The sequence below is a fragment of the Pteronotus mesoamericanus genome, unplaced genomic scaffold (genome assembly GCF_021234165.1).
Source record: "Pteronotus mesoamericanus isolate MK-2021 breed Mesoamerican mustached bat unplaced genomic scaffold, CSHL_Meso_final contig_64, whole genome shotgun sequence".
NCBI lineage: Eukaryota > Metazoa > Chordata > Mammalia > Chiroptera > Mormoopidae > Pteronotus > Pteronotus mesoamericanus.
Window position 1 is genome coordinate 5,712,840 of NW_026555224.1, and position 25,563 is coordinate 5,738,402.

The following is a 25,563-nucleotide window of genomic DNA, read 5'->3' on the forward strand; positions in this document are numbered from 1 at the left end:
GCCCCAATCAAAAGACACAGGATAGCTGAATGGATAAGAAAACATGCCCCACACATATGCTGCCTACAAGAAACCCCCCTCATAGCAAAAGACCTACACAGATTGAAGGTAAAAGGATGGAAAAATATATTCCAAGCAAATGGGCAAGAGAATAAAGCAGGGGTTGCAATACTTATATCAAACAAAATAGATTTCAAAACAAAGGCCATAAAAGGACACTCAGAGGGACACTTTATAATACTTAAAGGATGAATCTATCAAGAAGACATAAACATTGTAAACTTATGCACCCAACATAGGAGCACCCAAATATATAAGGAAAATCTTGGATGACTTCAAGAAAGATATAGAAAGCAACACACTGATAGTAGGGGATTTTAACACCCCGCTGTCAAAAATGGACAGATCTTCCAAACAAAACATCAACAGGATATTGTGGAGCTGAATGATGCACTTAATCAAATAGACTTAACTGATACATATAGAACCTTACATCCCAAAGAAGAAAAATACACATTCTTTTCAAAGGCTCATGTCAGTTTTTCAAAGATAGACCACATGATAGGACACAAAGCAGGCCTCAGCAAATTCAGAAAAACTGAAATAATACCAAACTTTCTCTTGGACCACAAGGGCTTGAAACTGGAAATCAATCTCAAAGAGAAACCTCAGAAACTTGCAAACTAATGGAGACTGAACACTAGACTATTAAACAATGAGTGGGTGAATAATGAGTTAAGAGAAGAAATCAAAAAGTTTCTGGATACACATGAAAATGAACAAACAACAGTCCAAAACCTATGACACAGCAAAGGCAGTCCTGAGAGGGAAGTTCATAGCAATAAAGGCCTACCTAAAAAAGATAGAAACATTTCAAATAAAAGATCTAACACTACCACTTCAAGAACAGGAGAAACAACAACAAATAAACCCCAGAGCAAGGAGAAGGGAGGAAATAATCAAGATCAGAGCAGAACTGAATGACATAGAGATGAAAAGAACAATTCAAAGGATCAACCAATCCAGGAGCTGGTCCTTTGAAAAGAACAACAAAATCGACAAGCTTTTAACCAGACTCATCAAGAAAAAAAGGGAAAGGACCCAAATTAATAATATCAGAAATGAAAGAGGAGAAATAACAACTGATACCACAGAAATACAAAGGATCGTCAGAAAATACTATGGACAATTATATGCCAAGAAATTTGAAAACCTCGATGAAATAGACAAATTTCTAGAAGAGTATAATCTTCCAACACTGAAGGAGGAAGAAACAGAAAACTTGAACAGACCAATAACAGCTGGGGAAATTGAAGCAGTGATCAAGAAACTCCCGACACAAAAGCCCTGGGCCAGATGGTTTCACAGGAGAATTTTACAAAAGATTTAAGGAAGAGCTAACCCCTGTCCTTCTCAGACTATTCCAAAATCCAAGAGGAGGGAAGACTCCCAGACTCTTTCTCTGAGGCCAGTGTCACCCAGATCCCAAAACCAGATAAAGACCCCACAAAGAAAGAAAACTACAGGCCAATTTTGCTGATAAACATAGACACTAAAATCCTCAACAAAATATTGGCAAACCACATCCAGCAATACATTGAAAAGATTATCCACCATGATCAAGTGGGATTCATCCCAGGGATGCAGGGATGGATCAATATACACAAATCAATAAACGTAATACATCACATAAACAAAAGGAAAGACAAAAACCACATGATCATCTCGATAGATGCAGAAAAAGCATTCAATAAGGTACAGCACCCTTTTATGATCAAAACACTCAACAAAATGGGAATAAATGGGGCATTTCTCAACGTAATACAGGCCATATATGAAAAACCTACAGCCAAATCATAGTCAACAGGCAAAAGTAAAAGCTTTCCCACTAAGATCGGGAACACGACAAGGATGTCCGCTTTCACCACTTCTTTTCAACATCGTATTGGAGGTCCTAACCACAACGGTCAGACAAGGAAAAGAAATAAAAGGCATCCAAATAAGAAAGGAGGAAGTAAAACTATCATTGTTTGCAGATGACATGCTAGTATACATAGAAAACCCTGTAGACTCCAAAAAACTATTCAACCTAATAAGTGAATTTGGCAAAACAGTGGGATACAAAGTCAATATTCAGAAATCAAAAGCATTTTTTACACCAAAAATGAAATATCAGAAGCGGAAATCAGGGGGAAAAAAGTCCCATTTGCTATAGCAACAAGAAAAACAAAGTACCTAGGAATAAATTTAACCAAGGAGGTAAAAGACCTGTAGGCAGAAAACTAAACACTATTGAAAAAGAAATTAAGGAAGACACAAATAAATGGAAGCATATACTGTGCTCATGGACTGGAAGAATTAATATCATCAAAATGTCCATACTACCCAAAGCAATTTATAGATTCAATGCAATCCCTCTTAAAATACCAATGATGTATTTCAGAGAAATAGAACAGACATTTCAAAAACTTATATGGAACCATAAATAACCCCAAATAGCCATAGAATTTTAGGAAAGATACACAAAGTAGGAGTGATCACAATACTGGACATCAAACTATACTACAAAGCCACTACACTCAAAACAGTCTGGTACTGACACAAGAACAGACCCATAGACCAGTGGAATAGAATAGAAAGCCCAGGAATAATCCCAGGTCTATATGGGCAACTAATATTTGGCAAAGGGAGCAGAAGCACAAAGTGGAGTACTAATAGCCTCTTCAACAAAGGCTGTTGGGAGAGCTGGACAGCTACAAGCAAAAAAATTGAAATTTGATCATCAGCTGACACCATACAGAAAAATAAACTCAAGATGGATAAAAAAGTTAAATATAAGTCCCAACACTATAAAAGTCCTAGAGGAGAACATTGGCAGGAAACTCTCAGATATCCCATGCAGTAATTTTTTTATCGATATGTCTCCTAAAACAGGGACATAAAGGAAAGAATAAACAAGTTGGCTTCTCATCCCAATAAGAAGCTTCTGCGTGGCTAAAGAAAACATCAGCAAAATGAAAAGGGAGCCAAGCCTATGGGAAAATATATTCGCTAATGATACATCAGATAGAGGCTTGATCTCCAAAATAAATAAAGAACTCACTCGACTCCACTCCAAGAAGATAAATGATACAATCAAAAAATGGGCAAAGGACCTGGGCAGACACTTTTCCAAGGAAGAGATACAGAGGGGCCAGAGACATTTGAAAGGATGCTTGGCATCTCTAACCATCAGAGAAATGCAGATCAAAACCACAATGAGATACCACATCACACCAGTCAGAATAGCCATCATAAACGGATCAACAAATAACAGGTGCTGGCGAGGCTGTGGAGAAAAGGGAACCCCAGTCCACTGTCGGTGGGAATGCAGACTGGTACAGCCACTGTGGAAAACAGTTTTGAATTTCCTCAAAAAGCTAAAAATGAAACTGCCTTTTGATCCAGTGATTCCCCTGCTGGAACTATACCCTAATAATCTCAAAACGCCAATTCAAAAGAACCTATGCACCCCTATGTTCATAGCAGCACAATTTACAATATCCAAGTGCTGGACGCAGCCTAAATGCCCATCAGTAGATGATTGGATCATTAAATCATGGTATATTTACACAATGGAATACTACACAGCAGAAAGAAAAGAACTACTACCCTTCGCGACAGCATGGATGGAACTAGAGAGCATTATGCTAAGCGAAATAAGCCAGGGAACAAAAGACAAATACCGTATGATATCACGTATAAGCGGAACCTAACCAACAAAACAAAGATGCAAGGAAAATAAGGCCAGCAACACTGAAAGGAAAAGAAACCAACAGAGACAAGAGGGAAGGAGGGAGGGGTGGGCGGGGGAAAAGGAGGGGAAGGGGCAGGTCAAGGAACATATAGCAAGGACTCATGGTCAAAACCGAAGTGGAGAAGGATTGAGAGAGGGTGAGGGGGGCGGGGGGGAGGTGAAAGTGGTGGGAGGAAGGCAAAGACAAATGTATTTGAAAAAATAAATTAATTAATTTTAAAAAAAAGAAAGAAATGAACAACAGGAGGAAAGAGGAAGGGGGCCACTGTCCTTGTTGAACCAAAACAAATAGTTGAAATAATTTCAGTTAACTACCCTTGTTAATAAAATTTCCATTGCTGTGTTACCCCCATGTGGGCAGTCATGGAGAATTATGTAAAACAGCATGTGCAGAAGCGATTAAAGTTATATGACCAAAGTATCTGTCAATCAGTATAGAACCCCTCCCCTAGGCTAGTACAATAATCATGCGTATACCTAAGGCAGCAAATTCATTGACTCGGGCTCTTCTCACCACTTTTGGTAGGCCTGCTCTCTCCCTTGAGAATGTACTAATAAATTCTTGTTCATCTAAAAAAAAGAAAAGAAAAGAAAATTCTTTTGACTATTCTTCAAATAAGAGTTAGAACAAGAAGTAACCTGTCTGGCTTCTGGGATAAAGAAATAATCGGACACTTTTTCAAAAAGGACAGGTCTTCTAGGCTGGTTTCTCTCCCATGAGTCCTGAGATCTGTCCTCTCATAGGTTCCCTTTGATCCAATCCCTGATCTCAGAGTCACACAACAAATATGTGGCATAGGCAGCAGGCCAGTGGAACCATAAAAAACTGACCACTGGACACCAAGAACCATTTGTCATTTTATAACAAGATGATAATAAGAGCTACTACTTACTGGCACTATGGAGAATTCTCCCATATTCCTTCATTTAACAAGTATGTATTGAACCCATATATGCTGGCACTTTCCTAAGAAGTGGGGAACTAGGAGTGAACAAGGCAGAGGAAATTTCTTCCTTGAGACGAGAGACCCCTCTATTTGGTCTGCATTACCTTTTAATCCTGAGTCCTGCAAGGCAAGTGGCATCATTCCCTTTTTACAGATGAGGAAATTATGGCCTACCAGGTGACTGAATCAGAATTCCACCCAGAGCTCTCTCTGATTCCAAAGCCCCTGCATCTGACCATTGCTCCAGAAGCGGCAAGCCAGCAGCTGGGAGCACATACACATTGTGACACACACATAGTTTTCTTTTGTTTTTTGATTTTTGGAATAATTATCAACTTTTAAAAATCAAGGGATTTCAAGTAAAATTTGTAAAGTTTAAGCTTTTCTTAGAACAAAAATAAAGCTTTCTGGCAACACTGGACCTGTGTTCCTGGGTGTAGCTGCCAGCGGTATTGACTTGGAGCTACTGCGTGTCTCAGCTCACAAAGCCCCAGCCAGACCTTGCCCCATGCATGTATCGCTGGCCTGGCCCCAGGAGGTGCATGAAGTTGGAGCTCTTCCATGGCTTTATTTTAGAATCAGGCACATCAGGGCACAATATTTGCTCAGTCTCCTCAACTGTAAAATGATGGTACTAAGAGAAAACATGTAAAGCTTGTAGCATGTGTCTATCACACAGTTAGAGCTTACTGACCCATATTAGCTATTCCCCTAAAGAGTCATTCTTCATGCTGTACCAAGTGGACTTGCCTGTTTGATAAAGCTGGCCTATTGCCGCATGTGGGCACATCACAACGAGGATTCTGCTCTATAATGTCAGAGGGAATATGATTACAAGAGCAGGAGGGACATGAGAGGTGACATGAGGTATACAAGGTGATGACCCATCACACTCATTCCTGGGGAATACATTGTCACTTTGGGTTTTGTTGTGAAGGGCGAGGTCTAATGCTCTGCCATCCTGTCCCTAGACTAGGAGTGACGTTCTGGAGGTGAGTCAGAAAGAGAAGAAACTTGTACTTGCTCTGAGTTCCCCTGAGGCTTTTATGTGGACCCAAATCCTTCCCTGAATCTCTCTGGTTTACAGTCCTTCTCCAGGACTGCTACTATCTTCCTATGTCCTCACACACCACGTGGAGAGCCCTCTGGGTGGGGATCCACACTGGGAGGTGAGGACACTGGCTGATAAAGAGTCAGGCCCCAACACTGGCTTCCCAGGTACAGCAGTTGGGTTAAATTGCTCAGTTCTTTTTAAGCTAATGAATCATTTTTTCCCCCTTAGTGAGGATAATAAATGGTGCCAGAATTACTGCAGAGCTGGTTTCATTTCATCAGTGTGCACTCTGTTTTGTATCTCTCACAAAGCCCCACTAAACCACAGGGCTTATTTTTAATTTTAATTTTTTTATTATAGAAACAAATGACTTAGCAGCAATAACACATAGGAAAGCATTTTTAAGAAGTCAACTTAACACCTTTTCAATTTTCCAAGTTTCCTTCTAGCCCCAGCCAATACATGTGGACAGTTTTATGTTATTGCAGCCATAGCGTAGTTGCAATTCATATCATGCTTTTTAATTTTTCTTAATATCGTATCACAAATGTTTTTGCAAAATGTCATATAATCATTTTAATGATCATTTTATATAGGTGTTTCACCCATCAACTAACCATTCTCCTGTTGGGCATTGAAGCTTCCTGCCCTGTTTTCAGTGTTTCGAGTGTCCAAATCGGACTTTATTAAAGAGCTGCAAAGCAGAATCACCTTTGGAGTTTTCAAATGCAGATGCATAGACCCCAGCCAAACTGAATGAATCAGAATCTCTGGGTGTGGGGCCTTACAATGAGGATACCCCAAATGCTCCTTGGGGCCAGGGTTGGGAATCACTATGACAGATAATGTTACAATTAGCATCTTTGAGTCACCTGACAAACAAGCTTGCTGGAACCCAGGCCTTGCCCACAAGGAAAGAGAAAGGGAGTAAGGTGGCTAGGCCAGGAGGAGGCACAAAGTGTGTGGGCCCCTAACTGTCTGGCAGGTTCTAAGAGAGGAACATGGAACTACCAATAATATGAAACCAGGGGCACCTAGGTTGGTGGAAATTCACTGAGAATCCAAAGCTGTGGCTGAACCAATGCTTTGGTGTCCTCTGCCACCAAACCCTTCCTGCAGCTGCCCATAAGAAACATCGGGGACCAGTTTCTTGCCCCCCACTGTGGTGCACATCCTACTGCTGAAATGGGGCAAATTGAGTCACCTGAGGCAAGCCATTATTTAGGCTGGGGATATCCAACATGGCTCATTTTGGGGGTGGGATGTTGTTTGAATATAATGAAGATAAATGTAATGTTACTATAAGTTTTTAAGAGGAGCAGAAAACCTAAAATAAAAAATCCATGATACATATACCTGTACATATATACATGCGCACATACCTATGTAAGAAAGTGGGACCACCTATGCCTTGTTTACCTATCACAATAAACCTACAGGATATAGACTTTAATACTTGCTGTTTGTGCAGCTTCATGTCACTCACAGCTGTGGTGACTCCTTGGCCTGGGGGACTAACAGAATTCACTGTGTGAGGACCCAGGAGCCCAAGGTTGGAGTTGGACTTCCTGAGACCTTGCTTTTTTTATTTGTTTGTTTGTTTTGGATTTAACTATTGGACTTCTAAGTAATCTATAAGATCCCTTCCTGTTCTAAAAGTTTTATAATGTTAAGCTTTCTTTTCTAAAAATTGAGATATAATTCACATATCTTAAGATTCATCCATTCTGTGGTGAGCACGCAGTACAATATATAGATGTTGTATCATAGAAATGTATACTTGAAATCTATGATACTATTAATCAAGTCACCCCAATAAATTTAATTTTATAAAAAGATTCACCCTTTTCTAAAACTATATATTTTATTGATTATGCTAATACAGTTGTCCCTTTTTTTCCTCCCCCATCATTCTCCCCTACCCTTAGTTCATGTCCATGGGTCATACATATAAGTTCTTTGGCTTCTCCATTTCCTATACTATTCTTAACCTTCTTCCCCTGCCTATTTTGTACCTACTATTTATGCTGCTTATTCCCCATACTTTTCCCTCCATTCTTCCCCCTTCTCCTACTCTCTGTTTTACTGTTTGTAGTTTTTGGTCTTCTTTTTCTTAGATAAGTCCCTTTAACATTTCATATAATAAGGGCTTGGTGATCATGAACTCCATTAACTTTACCTTCTCTGGGAAGCACTTTATCTGCCCTTCCATTCTAAATGATACCGTTGCTGGATAGAGTAATCTTGGATGTAGGTCCTTGCTTTTCATGACTTTGAAAACCTTGCCAGCCCTTCTTGCCTGCAAGGTTCTTTTGAGAAATCAGCTGATAGTCTTACAGGAACTCCTTTATAGGTAACTGTCTCCTTTCCTCTTGCTGCTTTTAAGATTCTCTCCTTATCTTTAATTATGATGTGCCTTGGCATGGGCTTCCTAGGTTCCAGCTTCTTTGGAATTCCCTGAGCTTCCTGGATCTCCTGGAAGTCTATTTCCTTGGCCAGATTGGGGAAGTTCTCTTTCATTATTTGTTCAAATAAATTTTCAATTTCTTGCTCTTTGTCTTCCCCTCCTGGTACCCCTGTGATTTGGGTGTTGGATTGTTTAAAATTGTCCCAGAGGTTCCTAAGCCTCTCCTCATTTTTTAAAATTCTTGTTTCTTCATTATGTTCCGGTTGAATGTTTATCTCTTCCTTCTGCTCCCAATCGTTGATGTAAGTCATGGTTTTCCTTCCCTTTCCTGTTGGTTCCCTGTATATTTTTCTTTATTTCAGTTTGCATAGCCTTCACTTTTTCCTCCATTTTGTGACCATACTCAACCAGTTCCGAAAGCATCCAGATTACCAGTGTTTTGAATTGTGCATCTGATAGGTTGGCTATCTCTTCATTGCTTAATTCTATTTTTGGAGCTTTGATTTGTCCTTTCATTTGGGCCATATTTCATTTGGGCCATAAGAGGCATCTCAGTGTGCCTCTTACTGTGGAAGGGGTGGAGCCTTAGGTATTCACCAGGGTGAGCAACCCAGAATGCTGAGTTGTGATGCCGTCTGTGGGGGAGGGGTCCGAGAGGGGAAAATGCTACTTGCTTGGCTCTCAGCAGGCTTTCAGTCACTTCCCCCACTACCCACAAGCAAATTGTGTCCTTCTTGTGCTGATTCCCAGGTGGGTGGGTGTGTGTACATTCTAGAACCCTATGCGTCTGTCCAGTAGATTCTCCTGTGAAGCTGGGAGTTTCTCCTGCCACCACAACCCCCACAGGTTTTTACCTCCAGAGGTTTTGAGTCTTTCTTTTCCTGCACTGGAACCTTAGGTATTCCAGTCTGGATTGGGCAGTCTGTCTCACTCCCCAGCTGTTCTTCTGGTTTATCTACACACAAATGTAGCACCACCTGGTCTTCCAGCTGCCACCTCACCCACCTGGTCCTCCACTCCACCTTGCTGCTCAGCCTCTCTGCTCCAGCTGCCCATCTCTGCCCCTGCTACTGGTCAGGATGAATGTTTTTGCTTTAGCTCCTTGGTTTTCAGACTTCCATACAGTTTGATTTTCTGGCAGTTCTGGTTATTTTTGTTTTTAAATTTGTTGTTGTCCTCCTTTTGGTTGTGCAAAGAGGCAAACTGTATCTACCTATGCCTCAATCTTGGCTGGAAAAAGATTTACCCTTTTAAATGATGCGATTCAGTGGGTTTTAGTATTTTCACAGAGTTGTGCAACCATCAGCATTATATAATTCTAGAACATTTTCATCATCCCAAAGGGAAAACCATCAGCAGCCACTGCCCATCCCTCCCTTTCCCCAGCCTCCTGCAATCACTAACCTACTTTGTGCTTTCATGGAATTTGCTTTTCTGCACATTTCATGTAAATTTAGTCATGGCACAGTTGGCATTTTGAGTGTAGTTTCTATCATTTAGCATAATGTTTTCAAGGCTTATCTGTGTTATTACATGAAATCAGTACTTCATTTTTTATGGCTGAATAATATTTCATTATGTTAATTTTGTTTTTAAATGAAGAAATAATGGAAAAAACATATACCGATTCCTCCCTGATTTCACTACCGAGCTCCAATCTCTCTCCCTGTTCTCATTCTTAAACTTTGTCCTTAAATCCATGCTGTCCCCAAGCTTTACCCCTCCCCTGATTCTACCCCTTCCTATCACAGAACTGCAACACATCTGGACCCTCACCTCATCCCTGACCTTCCCCTATTCCTCACACCTTATTCTTCCCTAAGCTTTCCCTGATTCTCTTCCCATCTCTCACCCTTAAGTTTCATCCTTCATCTCTCAACCCATCCTTGATCAATGGGTGTGAAGTCACCTACTGCATATATCTCTTGAAAATTAGTTTTAAAAAACAAAGACTTGTTTATTTTTTTTAAGATCACATACCAAATGAATTCTTAAATGTCCAAGACATCCAAGCTGCAGCCCCCAAGGGCCACTCAGGCCTTCCTGCACAGAGAGCGCCAGGTTGAGGCAGCTTCCTAGAAGAATGAACATCAGGATGATGCCTCTGCCTGCTTCCCCAGCTTTCTCCAAGCACTGGCACTCACCCCTTTTTTCCCTGTGCTGCCTACAGAATGAATGTGAAGGGGACCTGGCAGAGGCGATGCCAGCACTGGAGGCTGCACTGGCTGCACTCGACACCCTGAATCCTACAGACATCTCACTGGTGAAGTCAATGCAGAACCCTCCAGGCCCCGTCAAGCTAGTCATGGAGAGCATCTGTGTCATGAAAGGGCTGAGACCAGAGAGAAAGCCGGACCCCAGCGGCAGTGGTAACCCTTTCAGCACCCTACCCTGCCCAGAGGCCCACATGGCTGTTCTTCCATGGAAGGAAGGGTGCCCAAGTCCCCAACGCGCCCCCCCTACTCTGCTCTAGGCCTGCAGGCAGTGTGCATAATCTTAGAGGAAACAAGAAAGGCACCAGAATGTGCATGAGCACTAAAGAGCTCTTTTGAGTTTCTTCACCATCCCCTCTCCTCTCAATGAGTCAGGAAAATGCAGGTTTCTGAGTCAAGGCCCCTACCTGCAAATAATTACTAAAATGAAGGTCATAGAAACAAAGAGGCTGATGTGGAGGAAGCATACAAAGAGTAGTATGTGGGTTAGAGAGAGAGAGAAAAAAACAGAGCTAGAGAGAGACAGACAGAGAGATAACCAGAGAAAGAAAGAGAATGAGACAGAGGCAAAATAGCAGAGACTAATACTGAAAAAGCAATGGAGATCCAGACATCTAGATGCATACACACATGTGTACACACACACGCACATAGACACAAGCACACGCAGGGACACATGAACACACATGTGGGCATATGTATGCACACATGTGCACGTGCAGGCACAGGTGCATGTATACAGGTCTGTGAAAACACATTCACACATGCATGCACACACATGCATATAAACACAAAAATATAATGAAAAGGGAGCTAAATCAGGAGAGAAAGAAAGAAATTAGAAGAGAGAGAGAGCAACACAAAGAGAGAGAGAATGGAAAGGGAGAGACTTATACACACAGTGTTAAAGAAAAAGGAGACAGAAAGAAATAGAGGGTATGAAGAGAAACAGACAAAAACAGAGACACAAAGGCTGACAGTGAGACAGAAAGGGAGACAGGCCAAAAGATGAAGAGACACAGAGACACAAAAATATAGAGCAAGTGGGAAGAATAGAGAGATGTAGATAGACAAAGAGACAAATATACACCAGAGAGAAAGAGGTGGGGTGGGGTGGAGCATGAGCTGGTAGAGAAGAATTCATGAGAGAGAGATAGGGCAGAGAGGGGCAGAGACAGATTGGGAGGAGAGGTAGGGAGACAAGAATTCTAGGAATAGGGGAAGGAGGAAAGTTCCTTATGTAATTGAGCCTAGAAGCATTGATAGGTGACTATTCAATCTCCTTAAAATCTGGATTAGATGTAGGATACTGTATCAAGGCAGGTGTCTTAGAATTGAAAAAGGATCATGGCTTCTGCTTCCTACTGGTTAGCATTCCCTCCTCCCTGACTGCTTTCAGGCCAAAAACCACATGAAGAAGATTCAAGGGGGATTGGGAATGGACAAGAAGAGTGTGAACTTTATAGGAGGATCCTTTAGAGGAGTAGCTGAGGTGCGTTAAGTGAGTCTGAATAAGGGTGAGCCAACCAGCACTTCTCCACCCTGGCCATACCTAAAATTGCCTGAGAGCATAAAGAATGCTGAAGCCCATACCCCCTGCCTTCTCCCTCCTAGAGGTCCATATTCTATTGGTCTGGGACATGCCTCAGTATTAATTAGTATTTTTTTAAACACCTGGGTGGTTTGAAGATGCAGCCAGGGTTAAGAATGGCACACAATTTATGGCCAGGTCCCAAGAGTCAGTACTCTTCTGGGTTCATTGATGATCCTCACAGAACCCATCATTCGACTTTCTCTTTCAAAAGCAAAGCAAATTGTATATATTGTTCACTTAACCTGCAGCATTTACCCAGTACATGGAGATGCAACAAAAAAGCAATTGATTATTTTTGAGCCTCTTGAATTTAAATGGAGCAGATCATTTTCCTGAAGGTAAACAAACACCTTCATGGGAAATATTTGTTTGACTGCTGTTCTTACATTATACTTAATATGATATCTCAAATACTACTTTTTTTGATGAACCAGAGTTGGCAAATATTTACAATGCAATGAACCAAAAAGGCCCCCAACCTCTTTTTCAACAAGTCAACCTCTAAAAGTAGTGCTGCCCTGGGATGAGGTTGGGGCTCACTCAGTCAGTCCTTGGTCAGCATGATGATGGGTGCTAGAGAGAACAGGGCTCTGCTCCATTTCTGGTCAGCCACAGTGGCCTCTGTCCAGCTGCAAGCTTCTTTCCCCACCCTCAATTTCTCTTGGGCCTCCCAACTCACTCACAAAGAGGACTGTCTGGGTTCCATCCAACCCACCTCCCAGACTTGAAAAATAATATTCAAAACACTTGCCCATAGCTCCTTTGCCCTCTCTGTCTATGACAGATAAGGGACAACATTCATTCAATACATATTTACTGGTAACTAAGTTTCAGGCACTGTGCCAGAGTATAGTAAACACAGCAGGAGCTCACAGCTTTGAGGGAGAGGCCAAGAATGAAAAGTAAACAAAAAAAATCACAGATTGCAATAAATACTGTAAAGAGAATGGATGCTCTAGCAGCTGAGATGAAACAAATGTTGGAGAGCTGTAGAGGAGCCCACTTTAGTGAGGGGCATCTAGGGAAACCTCTCTGTGGAGGGATGGCTTTTAAAATGAGCCTAAAGTCTGGTCAGGAGCCAGTGAAATGTCATTTCCAGCTCATGGGAGGAAATCACTTGGGAATCATTGAGGAGTTGAAAGAAGGTTCTTCATGACTGAAGTCCAACAAGCAGGCAAAGATGAGGTGGGTGAGGGCAGTGGGCCTCCCAAACCATGGTGAGGAGTTCAGACTTTTCTTTTTTAATTTAGATTTTATATTGTTAAAGCATCTTTAAGTTCACATAAAAGAGATTTCCCATATTACCCTGCCCCCACACAAGCACAGCCTCCCCCACTACCAACATCCCTCACCACAGTGGTAACGTCTGTTACAATTGATGAATCTGCACTAGCACATTGTAATCACCCAAACTCCATAGTTAACATGACATTTTTCTCTTGGTGTTGTACATTCTATGGGTTTGGACAAATATATAATGACATATGCCTATCATCATGGTATTATACAGAGTATTCCTCCTGCCCTTAAAGTCTGCTGTAGGAGTTTGATTTTGATTTTTCTTTTTTTCCAGATCTGAGAAGTAGTCACTGCAAGGCTTTAAGTCTCAACTAGAAAGTCTTAATAATAGTCTTCTCTCTGTTTCTCATCCCAAACAGGTAAAATGATAGAAGATTACTGGGGGGTGTCAAGAAAGATTCTTGGAGATCTGAAATTCTTAGAGAGTCTTAAGGCATATGACAAAGACAACATCCCCCTAGTGATCATGAAACGGATCCGAGAGAAGTTTATTGATCACCCAGATTTCCAGCCAGCTGTTATTAAAAATGTGTCATCTGCCTGTGAGGGTCTGTGCAAGTGGGTGAGGGCCATGGAAGTGTATGACCGTGTGGCCAAAGTGGTAGCTCCCAAGCGGGAGCGGCTGAAGGAGGCTGAGGGAAAGCTGGACACACAGATGCAGAAACTGAACCAGAAACGAGCAGAACTGAAGCTGGTAGAAGACCGCCTCCAGGCCTTGAATGATGACTTTGAAGAGATGAATACCAAGAAAAAGACGTTGGAGGAAAATATCAATATCTGCTCCCAAAAGCTGATCAGGGCAGAAAAGCTGATCAGTGGTCTTGGAGGAGAGAAGGACCGATGGACAGAAGCTGCCCGGCAGCTGGGGATCTGCTACAATAATCTGACAGGAGATGTGTTATTGTCCTCGGGGACTGTGGCTTACCTGGGGGCCTTTACCGTGGATTATCGGGCAAAGTGCCAAAAGCAGTGGTTGGCCCAATGTAACAATAAGCTCATCCCCGGCTCCAGTGACTTCAGTCTCAGCAACACATTAGGGGATCCCATAAAAATCCGTGCCTGGCAGATGGCTGGGCTGCCCATTGACTCCTTCTCCATTGACAATGGTATCATTGTGTCCAATTCCAGACGCTGGGCCTTGATGATTGACCCTCAGGGGCAGGCCAATAAGTGGATCAAGAACATGGAGAAAATGAATAGGCTGTCTGTCATCAGGTTCTCAGATGCCAGCTATGTGAGAACGCTGGAAAACGCTCTGCAGTTTGGCACCCCTGTCTTACTAGAAAATGTTGGAGAAGAGCTGGATGCCTTTATCGAACCCATCTTGCTCAAGTCCACATTCAAACAGCAAGGGGTTGAGTACATGAGGCTGGGCGAAAACATCATAGAATATTCCAAGGATTTTAAGTTATACATCACAACCCGTTTGAGAAATCCACATTATATCCCTGAAGTTGCTGTGAAAGTCTGTCTCCTCAATTTCATGATCACCCCCTTGGGTCTCCAAGATCAACTCCTTGGCATCGTAGCTGCCAAGGAGAAGCCAGAACTGGAAGAAAAAAAGAATAAGTTGATTGTGGAAAGTGCCGAGAACAAGAAGCAACTAAAAGAAATTGAAGATAAGATCTTGGAGGTCCTCTCCTTGTCGGAGGGCAATATCCTTGAGGATGAGACGGCCATCAAAGTTTTGTCCTCCTCCAAAGAGCTGTCTGAAGAAATCTCTGAGAAACAGGAAATTGCTTCAGTGACAGAAATGCAGATTGATGAGACTCGAATGGGCTATAAGCCAGTGGCTATCCACTCTGCCACCATCTTCTTTTGTGTCTCTGACCTGGCCAACATTGAGCCGATGTACCAGTACTCCCTGACATGGTTCATAAACCTCTACATGCACTCCCTGGCTCATAGCAGGAAGAGTGAAGAGCTGGAGCTGCGCATTGAGTACATCATTGAGTATTTCACTCTCAGTATCTACAACAATGTGTGCCGCTCTCTGTTTGAGAAGGACAAGCTGCTTTTCTCCCTCCTCCTGACCACTGGCATCTTGAAAGAGAAAAAGCAAGTTAATGATGAAGTTTGGTACTTTCTTCTAACTGGAGGCATTGCCCTGGACAACCCCTTCCCCAACCCAGTTTCTGAATGGCTGTCTGAGAAGGCATGGGCAGAAGTGGTTCGTGCATCCACATTGCCAAAACTTAAAGGTTTGATGGAACATTTGGAACAAAATGCTAATGAGTGGAAGTTCATCTATGATGCAGCCTGGCCCCATGAGGAGAAGTTCCCTGGGTCTTGGAACTCTCTTAAAGGGTTGGAGAGGATGGTGATCCTCCGATGTTTGAGGCCTGACAAGATGATTCCAGCCATTCGAGAGTTCATTGCTGAGCACATGGGCAACGTGTACATTGAAGCCCCTACATTTGACCTCCAGGGGTCCTACAATGACTCTAGCTGTTGTACACCACTGATTTTTGTGTTGTCTCCTGGTGCAGACCCAATGGCAGGTAAGGGTTGTGTGAAGGACATAAGGAGCCGAGAACATGAATGAATGACAATAGCATGTCCCTTCAGCAGGAGTCTCAAACTCAGGTAGCATTGAAGGCTGAGCAGTTAACAGGCCAAGATGGGGTTGGGTGACCAAATATTCTTTTCCCACTGAAAGGGGCCAGCTGCTAGTCAGTGCCCATGATCGTACCATCATCTGAGAGCCAAGTCATCTAATTTTTCAAGAGAAACAAATACAGAAATAACCCATTTTTATATCTCAATAATTTATTCATATTTTTTATTAAAAGTTTTATGAGGGCCAAGCTGGGGCTAGATTTAGCCTGGCTTCTTGTTTGTCACCTTTGCCTTAAATCATTTTTTCTATCACTTCTCTCAGCCAGGCTTTTCCCTCTTCTTCTAATTTTTGAATTTTTGAATAATACTATAAATAATAATAAAAAAATAAACAATGCCAAAAGATATAGGACTGTGGCTAAATCAGGACTATGTTGCCCCTTCAAGGGACATTTGACAAAGTAGGGAAATATTTTTGATGTCACAACTGGGGGGTACTGCTGGCATCTAGTGGATGGAGGCAAAGGATGCTGCTAAACATCCCACAATACACAGGACAGCCCCCACAACAAAGGATTATCCAGCCCAGAATGTCAGTAGTGCTGAAGTTGGGAAATTCTTATATAGAGTGAAAGGTACATCTTTCTCCTAACACTCCCAGAAGTAACTACTGTTACTAGTTTGTGTATCTTTCCAGAAATCATCTGTGCTTATTAAAGCATATGAGTTGTTGACAGGAATAGATTAGTTTTCTGTCGTGTTGGTGTATCTGAAAGCTTTACTTTTCTCTATTGCTGAATGAAGAAAGAGTGCCCAAAATGCAAATGACAAGGTTGATGTGTTCTCCTGTGAAAGTTGAGGAGTTTGACATATATCCTGACCCAGATAGAAAGCCAGCACTGTGACTCTCAGATGAAGTAAGAGGAGGCAGCTGATATGAATTGGTACCCTCTCCAGGTTCCTATGCCAAAATGTCATTGCCAAAGATCAGTTTATGACCCATAGCTTGTACCTTTGCTTTTTTTCTATATGTCCTTTATGTGGCAAATTTAAGTAATAGAAAGAAGCAGAACCAGGAAAGATAAAGATAGAAACGGGGAAAAGGTCAGGCTATGGTATGTGAGATGATGGTGTGTTGGCAGAGGACAGGCCACACATCCAGTGGTGAACATTGCGTATTCCTTTCCCCTGTGCTAGAAGCTTAATGAGATTCAGCATGGAAAACATGACAGGAAACGCTACAGGTGAGGAGGCACATACTGTCTGGTTGTCCTTATTTTTCTTTTTTTTTTTTTTTTTTTTTTTTTTTGTGCCTGTTCTCTTTGGATTCCTATGTGCATACTCAATACAAATCAACTAACACTTACTCAGTTACAACTGTATGTAATGTCCTGTGCTGCATGATACTGATGTGGGACCAATGGTAAGTAAGACAGTGGTTTTGTTTGCAAACTCTGGGCTTTGCAATCTAGGATAAAATCAGAGACTGACAGAGCTCAAGAGCGACGTTTTTCTTACTATGCCGGAAGACTTTCATCAAAGAGAAAAAGGACGTACCATGGAGCAAGGAAAAAATAAATAATGTTCCCCACCAAAAACAAAGCAAATCTTGGGTTTTCCCATGTGTTTTTAGTTCCCTTGGTGATTTCTTCCTTATCCTCTACATCTCTAAACCTGAGACAATAAACTTTAATTTCTAACCTCAGCCCAATGCAATCTTGGGGTGTCCTGGTGTTTGATCCAGTTCCTATGAGGCTTGTCCAAATTTTTCCTTTTGCTCCAGGCTGACCATCCTCTCTTTGGAATCTGATCTTGGTATATTTTTATTCCCTGATTTGCTGCTTTGGCCCTGACACTAGCAATTTAGCTGACACCCTACCAGGGTGAAAAGAAACAACAGCCACTGTTGTAAGCAGATATTACATTAAACTAATTCCATATTCATTCTTTTGGTAAATATTTTTTAATTGTATTTTAATTTATTTTTTCAAATACATTTGTCTCTGCCAAGCCCCACCACTTTCCCTTGGCCCCTCCCTAATTCCCTCCTGCAGCTCTTCCCCTTTGGTTTTGTCCATGAGTCCTTGCTATATGTTCCTTGACTTTCCCCTTCCCTTCCCTTTCCCTGCCCCCGCTCCCTCCTTCCCTCTTGTCTCTGTTGATTTCTTTTCCTTTCAGTGTTGCTGGTCTTATTTTCCTTGCATCTTTGTATTGTTGGTTAGGTTCCACTTATAGGTGAGATCATATGGTATTTCTCTTTCGCCCCTTGGCTTATTTCGCTTAGCATAATGCTCTCCAGTTCCATCCATGCTGTCGCAAAGTTTAGTAGTTCTTTTTTTCTTTCTGCTGCGTAGTATTCCATTGTGTATATGTACCATAATTTTTTGATCCAATCATCTACTGACGGGCATTTAGGTTGCTTCCAACACGTGGCTATTGTAAATTGTGCTGCTATGAACATAGGGGTGCATAGGTTCTTTTGTATTGGTGTTTCCTGGTGTTCTTAGGGTATAGTCCAGCAGGGGGATCACTGGATCAAAAGGAAGTTCCATTTTCAGCTTTTTGAGGAAATTCCACACTGCTTTCCACAGTGGCTGCACCAGTATGCATTCCCACCAACAGTAGACTAGGGTTCCCTTTTCTCCACAGCGTCGCCAGCACCTGTTGTTTGTTGATCTGTTTATGATGGCCATTCTGACCGGTGTGAGGTTTTGATCTGCATTTCTCTGATGGCTAGTGATGCTGAGGATCTTTTCAAATACCTCTGGGCCCTCTGTATCTCCTCCTTGGAAAAGTGTCTGCCCAGGTCCTTTGCCCATTTTTTGATTAGATCGTTTGTCTTCTTGGAGTGGAGTTGAGTGAGTTCTTTATATATCTTGGAGATCAAACCTCTATCTGATGTATCATTAGCGAATATATTTTCCCATAGGGTTGGCTCCCTTTTCATTTTGCTGATGTTTTCTTTTGCCATGCAGAAGCTTTTTATTTTGATGAGGTCCCACTTGTTTATTCTTTCCTTTATGTCCCTTGCTTTAGGAGACATATCAGTGAAAAAATTGCTGCGAGGGATATCTGAGAGTTTCCTGCCAATGTTCTCCTCTAGGACTTTTATGATGTTGCGACTTATATTTAAGTCTGTTATCCATCTTGAGTTTATTTTTGTGTACGGTGTCAGCTGATGATCCAATTTCAATTTTTTGCATGCAGCCATCCAGCTCTCCCAACACCATTTGTTGAAGAGGTTATTATTGCTCCATTTTATGCTTCTGCCCCCTTTGTCAAATTTTAGATGCCCATAGAGACCTGGGCTTGTTTCTGGGCTTTCTATTCTGTTCCACTGGTCTATGGGTCTGTTCTTGTGCCAGTACCAGATTGTTTTGAGTATAGTGGCTTTGTAGTAGAGTTTGATGTCCGGTATTGTGATCCCTCCTACTTTGTGTTTCTTTCTCAAAATTGCTGCGGCTATTCGGGGTCGTTTATGGTTCCATATAAATTTTTGAAATGTCTGTTCTATTTCTGTGAAATACGTCATTGGTATCTTAATAGGGATTGCGTTGAGTCTATAAATTGCTTTGGGTAGTATGGACATTTGGATGATATTAATTCTTTCAATTCATGAGCACGGTATATGCTTCCATTTATTTGTGTCTTCCTTAATTTCTTTTTTCAATGTTGTATAGTTTTCTGCGTACACGTCTTTTATGTCTTTGGTTAAATTTATGCCTAGGTACTTTATTTTTCGTTTTGCTATATCGAATGGTATTTTTTCTCTGATTTCTTCTTCTTCTATTGCATGGCTGGTGTACAAAAATGCCTTTGATTTCTGAATGTTGACTTTGTATCCTGCTGTTTTGCCAAATTCACTTATTAGGTTGAGGAGTTTTTTGGTAGAGTCTACAGGGTTCTCTATGTACACTATCATGTCATCTGCAAACAATGATACCTTTACTTCCTCCTTTCCTATTTGGATGCCTTTTATCTCTTTCTCTTGCCTGACCCCTGTGGCTAGGACTTCCAATACGATGTTGAAAAGAAGCGGTGAGAGCGGACATCCTTGGCGTGTTCCCGATCTTAGTGGGAAAGCTTTCAGTTTTTGCCCGTTGAGTATGATATTGGCTGTAGGTTTTTCATATATGGCCTTTATTACGTTGAGGAATGCCCCATTTATTCCCATTTTGCTGAGTGTTTTGATCATAAATGGGTGCTGTACCTTATCAAATGCCTTTTCTGCATCTATCGAGATGATCATGTGGTTTTTGTCTTTTCTTTTATTTATGTGATGTATCACGTTTACTGATTTGCATATATTGAATCATCCCTGCATCCCTGGGATGAATCCCACTTGATTGTGGTGGATAATCTTTTGAAGGTATTGCTGGATGCGGTTTGCCAATATTTTGTTGAGGATTTTATCATCTATGTTCATCAGCGAAATTGGCCTGTAGTTTTCTTTCTTTGCAGGGTCTTTATCTGGTTTTGGGATCAGGGTGATGCTGGCCTCAGAGAAAGAGTCTGGGAGTCTTCCCTCCTCCTGGATTTTTTGGAATAGTCTTTCCTTACAGGAGTTAGCTCTTCCTTAAATGTTTTGTAAAATTCTCCTGTGAAACCGTCCGGCCCTGGGCTTTTGTGTGCCGGGAGTTTCTTGATGACTGCTTCAATTTCCCCAGCTGTTATCGGTCTGTTCAAGCTTTCTGTTTCTTCCTTCTTCAGTGTTGGAAGATTATCCTTTTCTAAAAATTTGTCCATTTCATCTAGATTTTCAAATTTCTTGGCATATAATTGTCCATAGTATTTTCTGACGATCCTTTGTATTTCTGTGGTATCAGTTGTTATTTCTCCTCTTTCATTTCTGATATTATAAATTTGGGTCCTCTCCCTTTTTTTCTTGATGAGTCTGCTTAAAGGCTTGTCAGTTTTATTTATCTTTTCAAAGAACCGGCTTCTGGATTGGTTGATCCTCTGAATTGTTCTTTTCGTCTCTGTGTCATTCAGTTCTGCTCTAATCTTGACTATTTCCTTCCTTCTCCTTGCTCTGGGGTTTATTTGTTGTTGTTTCTCCAGTTCTTGAAGTTGTAGTGTTAGGTCTTTTATTTGAAATGTTTCTATCTTTTCTAGGTAAGCCTGTATTGCTACGAACTTCCCTCTCAGGACTGCCTTTGCCGTGTCCCATAGGTTTTGGACTGTTGTCTGTTCATTTTCATGTGTTTCCAGAAATTTTTTGATGTCTTCTCTTATCTCATTATTGACCCATTCATTGTTTAAAAGTGTACTGTTCAGTCTCCATGAGTTTGCAAGTTTTTGAAGTTTCTCTTTGAGGTTGATTTCCAGTTTCAAGCCCTTGTGGTCCAAGAAAAAGTTTGGTATTATTTCAATTTTCCTGAATTTGCTGAGGTTTGCTTTGTGTCCTATCATGTGGTCTATCTTTGAAAAACTGCCATGAGCATTTGAAAAGAATGTGTATTTTTCTTCTTTGGGATGTAAGGTTCTATATATGTTAGTTAAGTCTCTTTGATTCAGTGTGTCATTCAGGGCCACAATATGTTTATTAATGTTTTGTTTGGAAGATCTGTCCATTTTTGACAGTGGGGTGTTGAAATCCCCTACTATCAGTGTGTTGCTGTTTATATCTTTTTTGAAGTCATCCAACAATTTCCTTATAAACTTGGGGGCTTCTGTATTGGGAGCATATAAGTTTACAATGTTAATGTCTTCTTGATAGATTCTTCCTTTAAGTATCATAAAGTGCCCCTCTGGGTCTCTCTTTATGGCCTTTGTTTTGAAATCTACTTTGTCTGATACAAGTATGGCAACCCTGGCCTTTTTCTCATGCCCATTTGCTTGGAATATTTTTTTCCATCCCTTTGCTTTCAATCTGTGTAGGTCTCTTGCTCTGAGGTGGGTCTCTTGTAGACAGCATATGTGTGGGTCATGTTTTCTTATCCATTCAGTTACCCTGTGTCTCTTGATTGGGGCATTTAGTCCATTCACATTGAGAGACATTACTGATAGAAACTTACTCATCTTTTCTCTTTGTACCTGCATTCCTCTCTCTCTCATTCTTTTCCTTCATCTGCTTAAACCAGACCCCTTAGCATATCTTGGAGTGCTGGTTTGGTAGAGATGTATTCTTTTAGTCTTCTCTTGTCTGGGAAACACTGTATTTCCCCTTCTATTTTAATGGAGAGCCTAGCTGGGTAGAGCAGCCTTGGCTGTAGGCCCTTGTTTTTCATGGCTTGGAATATTTGTTGCCATTCCCTTCTGGCTTGCAGTGTTTCTGTTGAGAAGTCAGCTCCTAGGCGTATCGGGGCCCCCTTGTATGTTACTTTCACCTTCTCCCTTGCTGCCTTGAGGATTCTCTCTTTGTCTTTGACATTTGCCATTTTAATGATGATGTGTCTTGGAGTGGACCTCCTTGAGTCCCTCTTGAGTGGGATCCTCTGTGCCTCCTGGATCCATGAAAGCCTTTCTCTCCTCAAATTAGGGAAATTTTCCATCATTACTTTTTCGAGGAGGTTCTCTATCCCTTGCTCCTCTTCTTCTCCTTCTGGTATCCCTATTATATGGATATTATTGCGTTTCAGGTTGTCCTGCATTTCCCTAAATGCCTCTTCATTCTTTTTCAGTCTTTTTTCCATTTCTTGCTCTTTCTGGGAGCTTCTTTCTACGTTATCCTCCATCTCACTGATTCGATCCTCGGCTTCATCCAACCTGCTTTGGATTCCTTCTACTGTGTTCCTCAATTCAGAAATGGCATTCTTCATATCTTCTTGTGTCTTCTTGATAGTTTCTATGTCCTTTTCCAGGCTGATAAAGTTTACTGTAAGATCCTGATAGTTTCTCTGCAGTTTCTCATAGTTATCTTTGAGCTGGCTGAGCTCATTCAGTTTCCTTAGAACCATTGTTTTGAATTCAGTATCTGATAGTTCCCTTGCCTCTATTTCATTTAGCTTTCTCTGTGGGGAGTCCCCTTTTCCACTCATTTGGGGGGAACTTCTTTTTCTTCCCATTTTTGTGAGAGTCTGTTAAGTGTTTTTGTCCTTTACTTTTCTTTCTGGGCCTGCCTCTGATGATGTCAGTTGTTGACCCTATAGGACCTTGGGTTGTTTGATTGAGCCTTCGAGGAGTCTCCTGTCTGACTCCTGCTTGGGGCAGCTCTGTGACCCTTTCCGTCAGGGCTGGGCTATTTTTTGGGATCTCTCTGCACTCTCACGCTGGCTTCTTGAGCGCACTCCCAGCGCGGCAGGATCCCCCCGCCTGCCTGGGCTCGCATGTGCTTGCCCCAGACCAGGGGCCTTATTCGTGACTTCGCATGCTCGTCTGGCCCCCCCTGGCCAGCGAGCTTCCGGCACTGGTCAGTTTAGGGTCTTCTATTGTGTATTTTCCCCACTTTTGGCTCTTTGGGTGCGTTGCTTGCCCTCGCCAAATGGGGACTACGGAAATGGGAGGAAGTCAGCTCCAGGACTCTACGGTTAATCCTGTCTCTGGTCTCTTCTCCAGGGACTCTGGGCAGCTCTACTCTATTTTTTCTGAATAAGGTTGATCAGTGGGCTCAAGCATTGTCCCTCCGGCCCACCTTCTGACTCCTCCACCACTTTCCTTGTAAAATTTCCCAACAGTTTTTCACCTAATATAACAGTTCTCATTCTTGGCTGCACATGGGAATCACCTGGGGAGCTTAAAGAAAAATCTTCATGCCTAGGCCACTCCCTTGACCAATTAAATTTAAATCTTTGTGAGTAAGACCCAAGCATTGTGTTTTATAAGGCTTTTCACATAATTCCAATGTGCATCCCGTATTGGAACCACTGATCTAATGGTTTTAGCAGCCTTAGAAAATCATTACCCAGATCCATGATTTCATTACAGGCTATAAAATGATGATATTTTAATCCTGTCATTATTTCCATATTTAATAGCTGAAACTCTCCTACAGAGAGTTTTCCAAGAAAAAAAATTTTCCTTTGTCAACTTTGAATATAGAATGAAAAGGACAAGCTGAAAAGATGCTTGGTTCATTCTCTTTATTTGCTTTCAGAATAATGAGTTGGAGCCCTAGTAACTTCCAAAGTTACTTAAGCAATAAGATTTTTGTTTTTTGGTACCATTGTGAATGCATGGATTTTAACATACTGGATGTTTCAAATATGGTGGTATTTTAATACACTGCCATCAATATTCTTCTTGATGCTCAAATTATTCAATCTCTGGCCTGTGCAAGCACCTTCAAGACTATATCCTTTTCATATAACCCCAGTAATTTTTCATTTTTCATAGGGCTTCCTTGCTGTACAGATTCCATATATTCCAGGCTCACCTTGTACAACATTTCTGCAAGGAACTCCAGTTCTCTTAGCAGCTCCTGGTATTTGAAGGCCACAACCGGGGTACTGGGGTGCCCATTACTATTGGACAGATCCTTATTGGCAAAGTATACTAATTCTCTTTTTGTTATCCTCACCTGAGGACATGTTTATTGATTTTATAGAGGAAGGGAGGGAGAAAGAGAGGAAGAAAAACATATGTGAGAGAGAAATATTGATCAGTTGACTCTGGTACGTGTCCCAGTTGAGGACTGAAGCCACAACCTATGCATGTGCCCTGACCAAGGATCAAACCCATGATTTTTTGATTTAAGGAATGACACCCAACCAACTGAACCACATTGGCCAGGGCCACTAATTCTCTCTTTGTCTGTATCTAACCTGCTCTTTTAATTAATTAGTGCCTTGAGTTGTCTTCAGTGACAATGTTTTTCATTTCTCTAAGTTTAATTTTAAATCTGTGTATTTTTTTTCACAGAACTCTGAGTTTTGTTCACTCTGTGTTCCTTCTTTAATGATTTCCACGTCTTTTTTTTTTATGCTCTTTTTCAGAGGCTATATTAATCTGCTAGGGCTTCCACAACAAATACCAAACACTGGTGGCTTAAACAACAGAAATGTATTTTATCCCAATTCTGGAGATTAGAAGTATAAATTCAAAGTGTTGGCAGGGTTATGTTCTTCTGAGGCCTCTCTCCCTGGCTTATTCATAGCTATCTTCTTTCTGTGTTTCCACATGGTCTCTCTATGAGTGTCCTGATCTCCTTTTCTTATAAGGACATCAGTGATATTGGATTAGGACATACCCTAATGACCTCATTTTAATTTAACTACCTCTTTAACGACCCTATGTCCGAATACAGTCACATTCTGAGGTCCTGGGAATTACAACTTCAAGATATACATTTGGATGCATCAGAATTCAGCCCACAACAGAGACCATATGTAATCTTTGGGGTATTAATCCTCTTGTTTGTCATATGTGCTGACCATCCCTAATAATGACGTATTTTCTCATGTACTTGGTAATTATTTTTTTATTGTGAGTTGACAGTCAGAAAGCTTGTGTTATTTTGTGGGAATGTCAAATGTCTTGGGTTTTAGGAGTGCCCTAATAGAACAATTTTACTTATACAAACAACAGTGCCCAAGGGGTTCCAAATTCTGGATCAATTTTATAAGGGAAAGTTCTCAGTTTGGTAATCCCACACACAGGTAAAGTCATACCCCTCATTGCGCTTGGCATAGGCTGGGCATTGATTTCTCACTGGAGAGTCTTTATTTTTTTCATCCAGGCTACAAGCCAGTGATAAGCTTCCTCTTTGCTTCTTGAGTCAGTGACCGGATTTCTGGCCTTCTCAACACAAAGGTGC

General features: G+C 41.5%; 1 protein-coding gene across 1 annotated transcript in view; it reads left to right on the forward strand.

Moving 5' to 3' along the window:
• DNAH3 (dynein axonemal heavy chain 3) overlaps positions 1-25,563 on the forward strand; it is a 212,814-nt gene that overhangs the window by 161,681 nt on the left and 25,570 nt on the right. The window contains exons 51-52 of the mRNA XM_054580923.1: positions 10,375-10,573; positions 13,670-15,811. Of these exons, the coding sequence (XP_054436898.1) occupies positions 10,375-10,573; positions 13,670-15,811 (2,341 nt within the window). The remainder of the gene's footprint in view (positions 1-10,374; positions 10,574-13,669; positions 15,812-25,563) is intronic.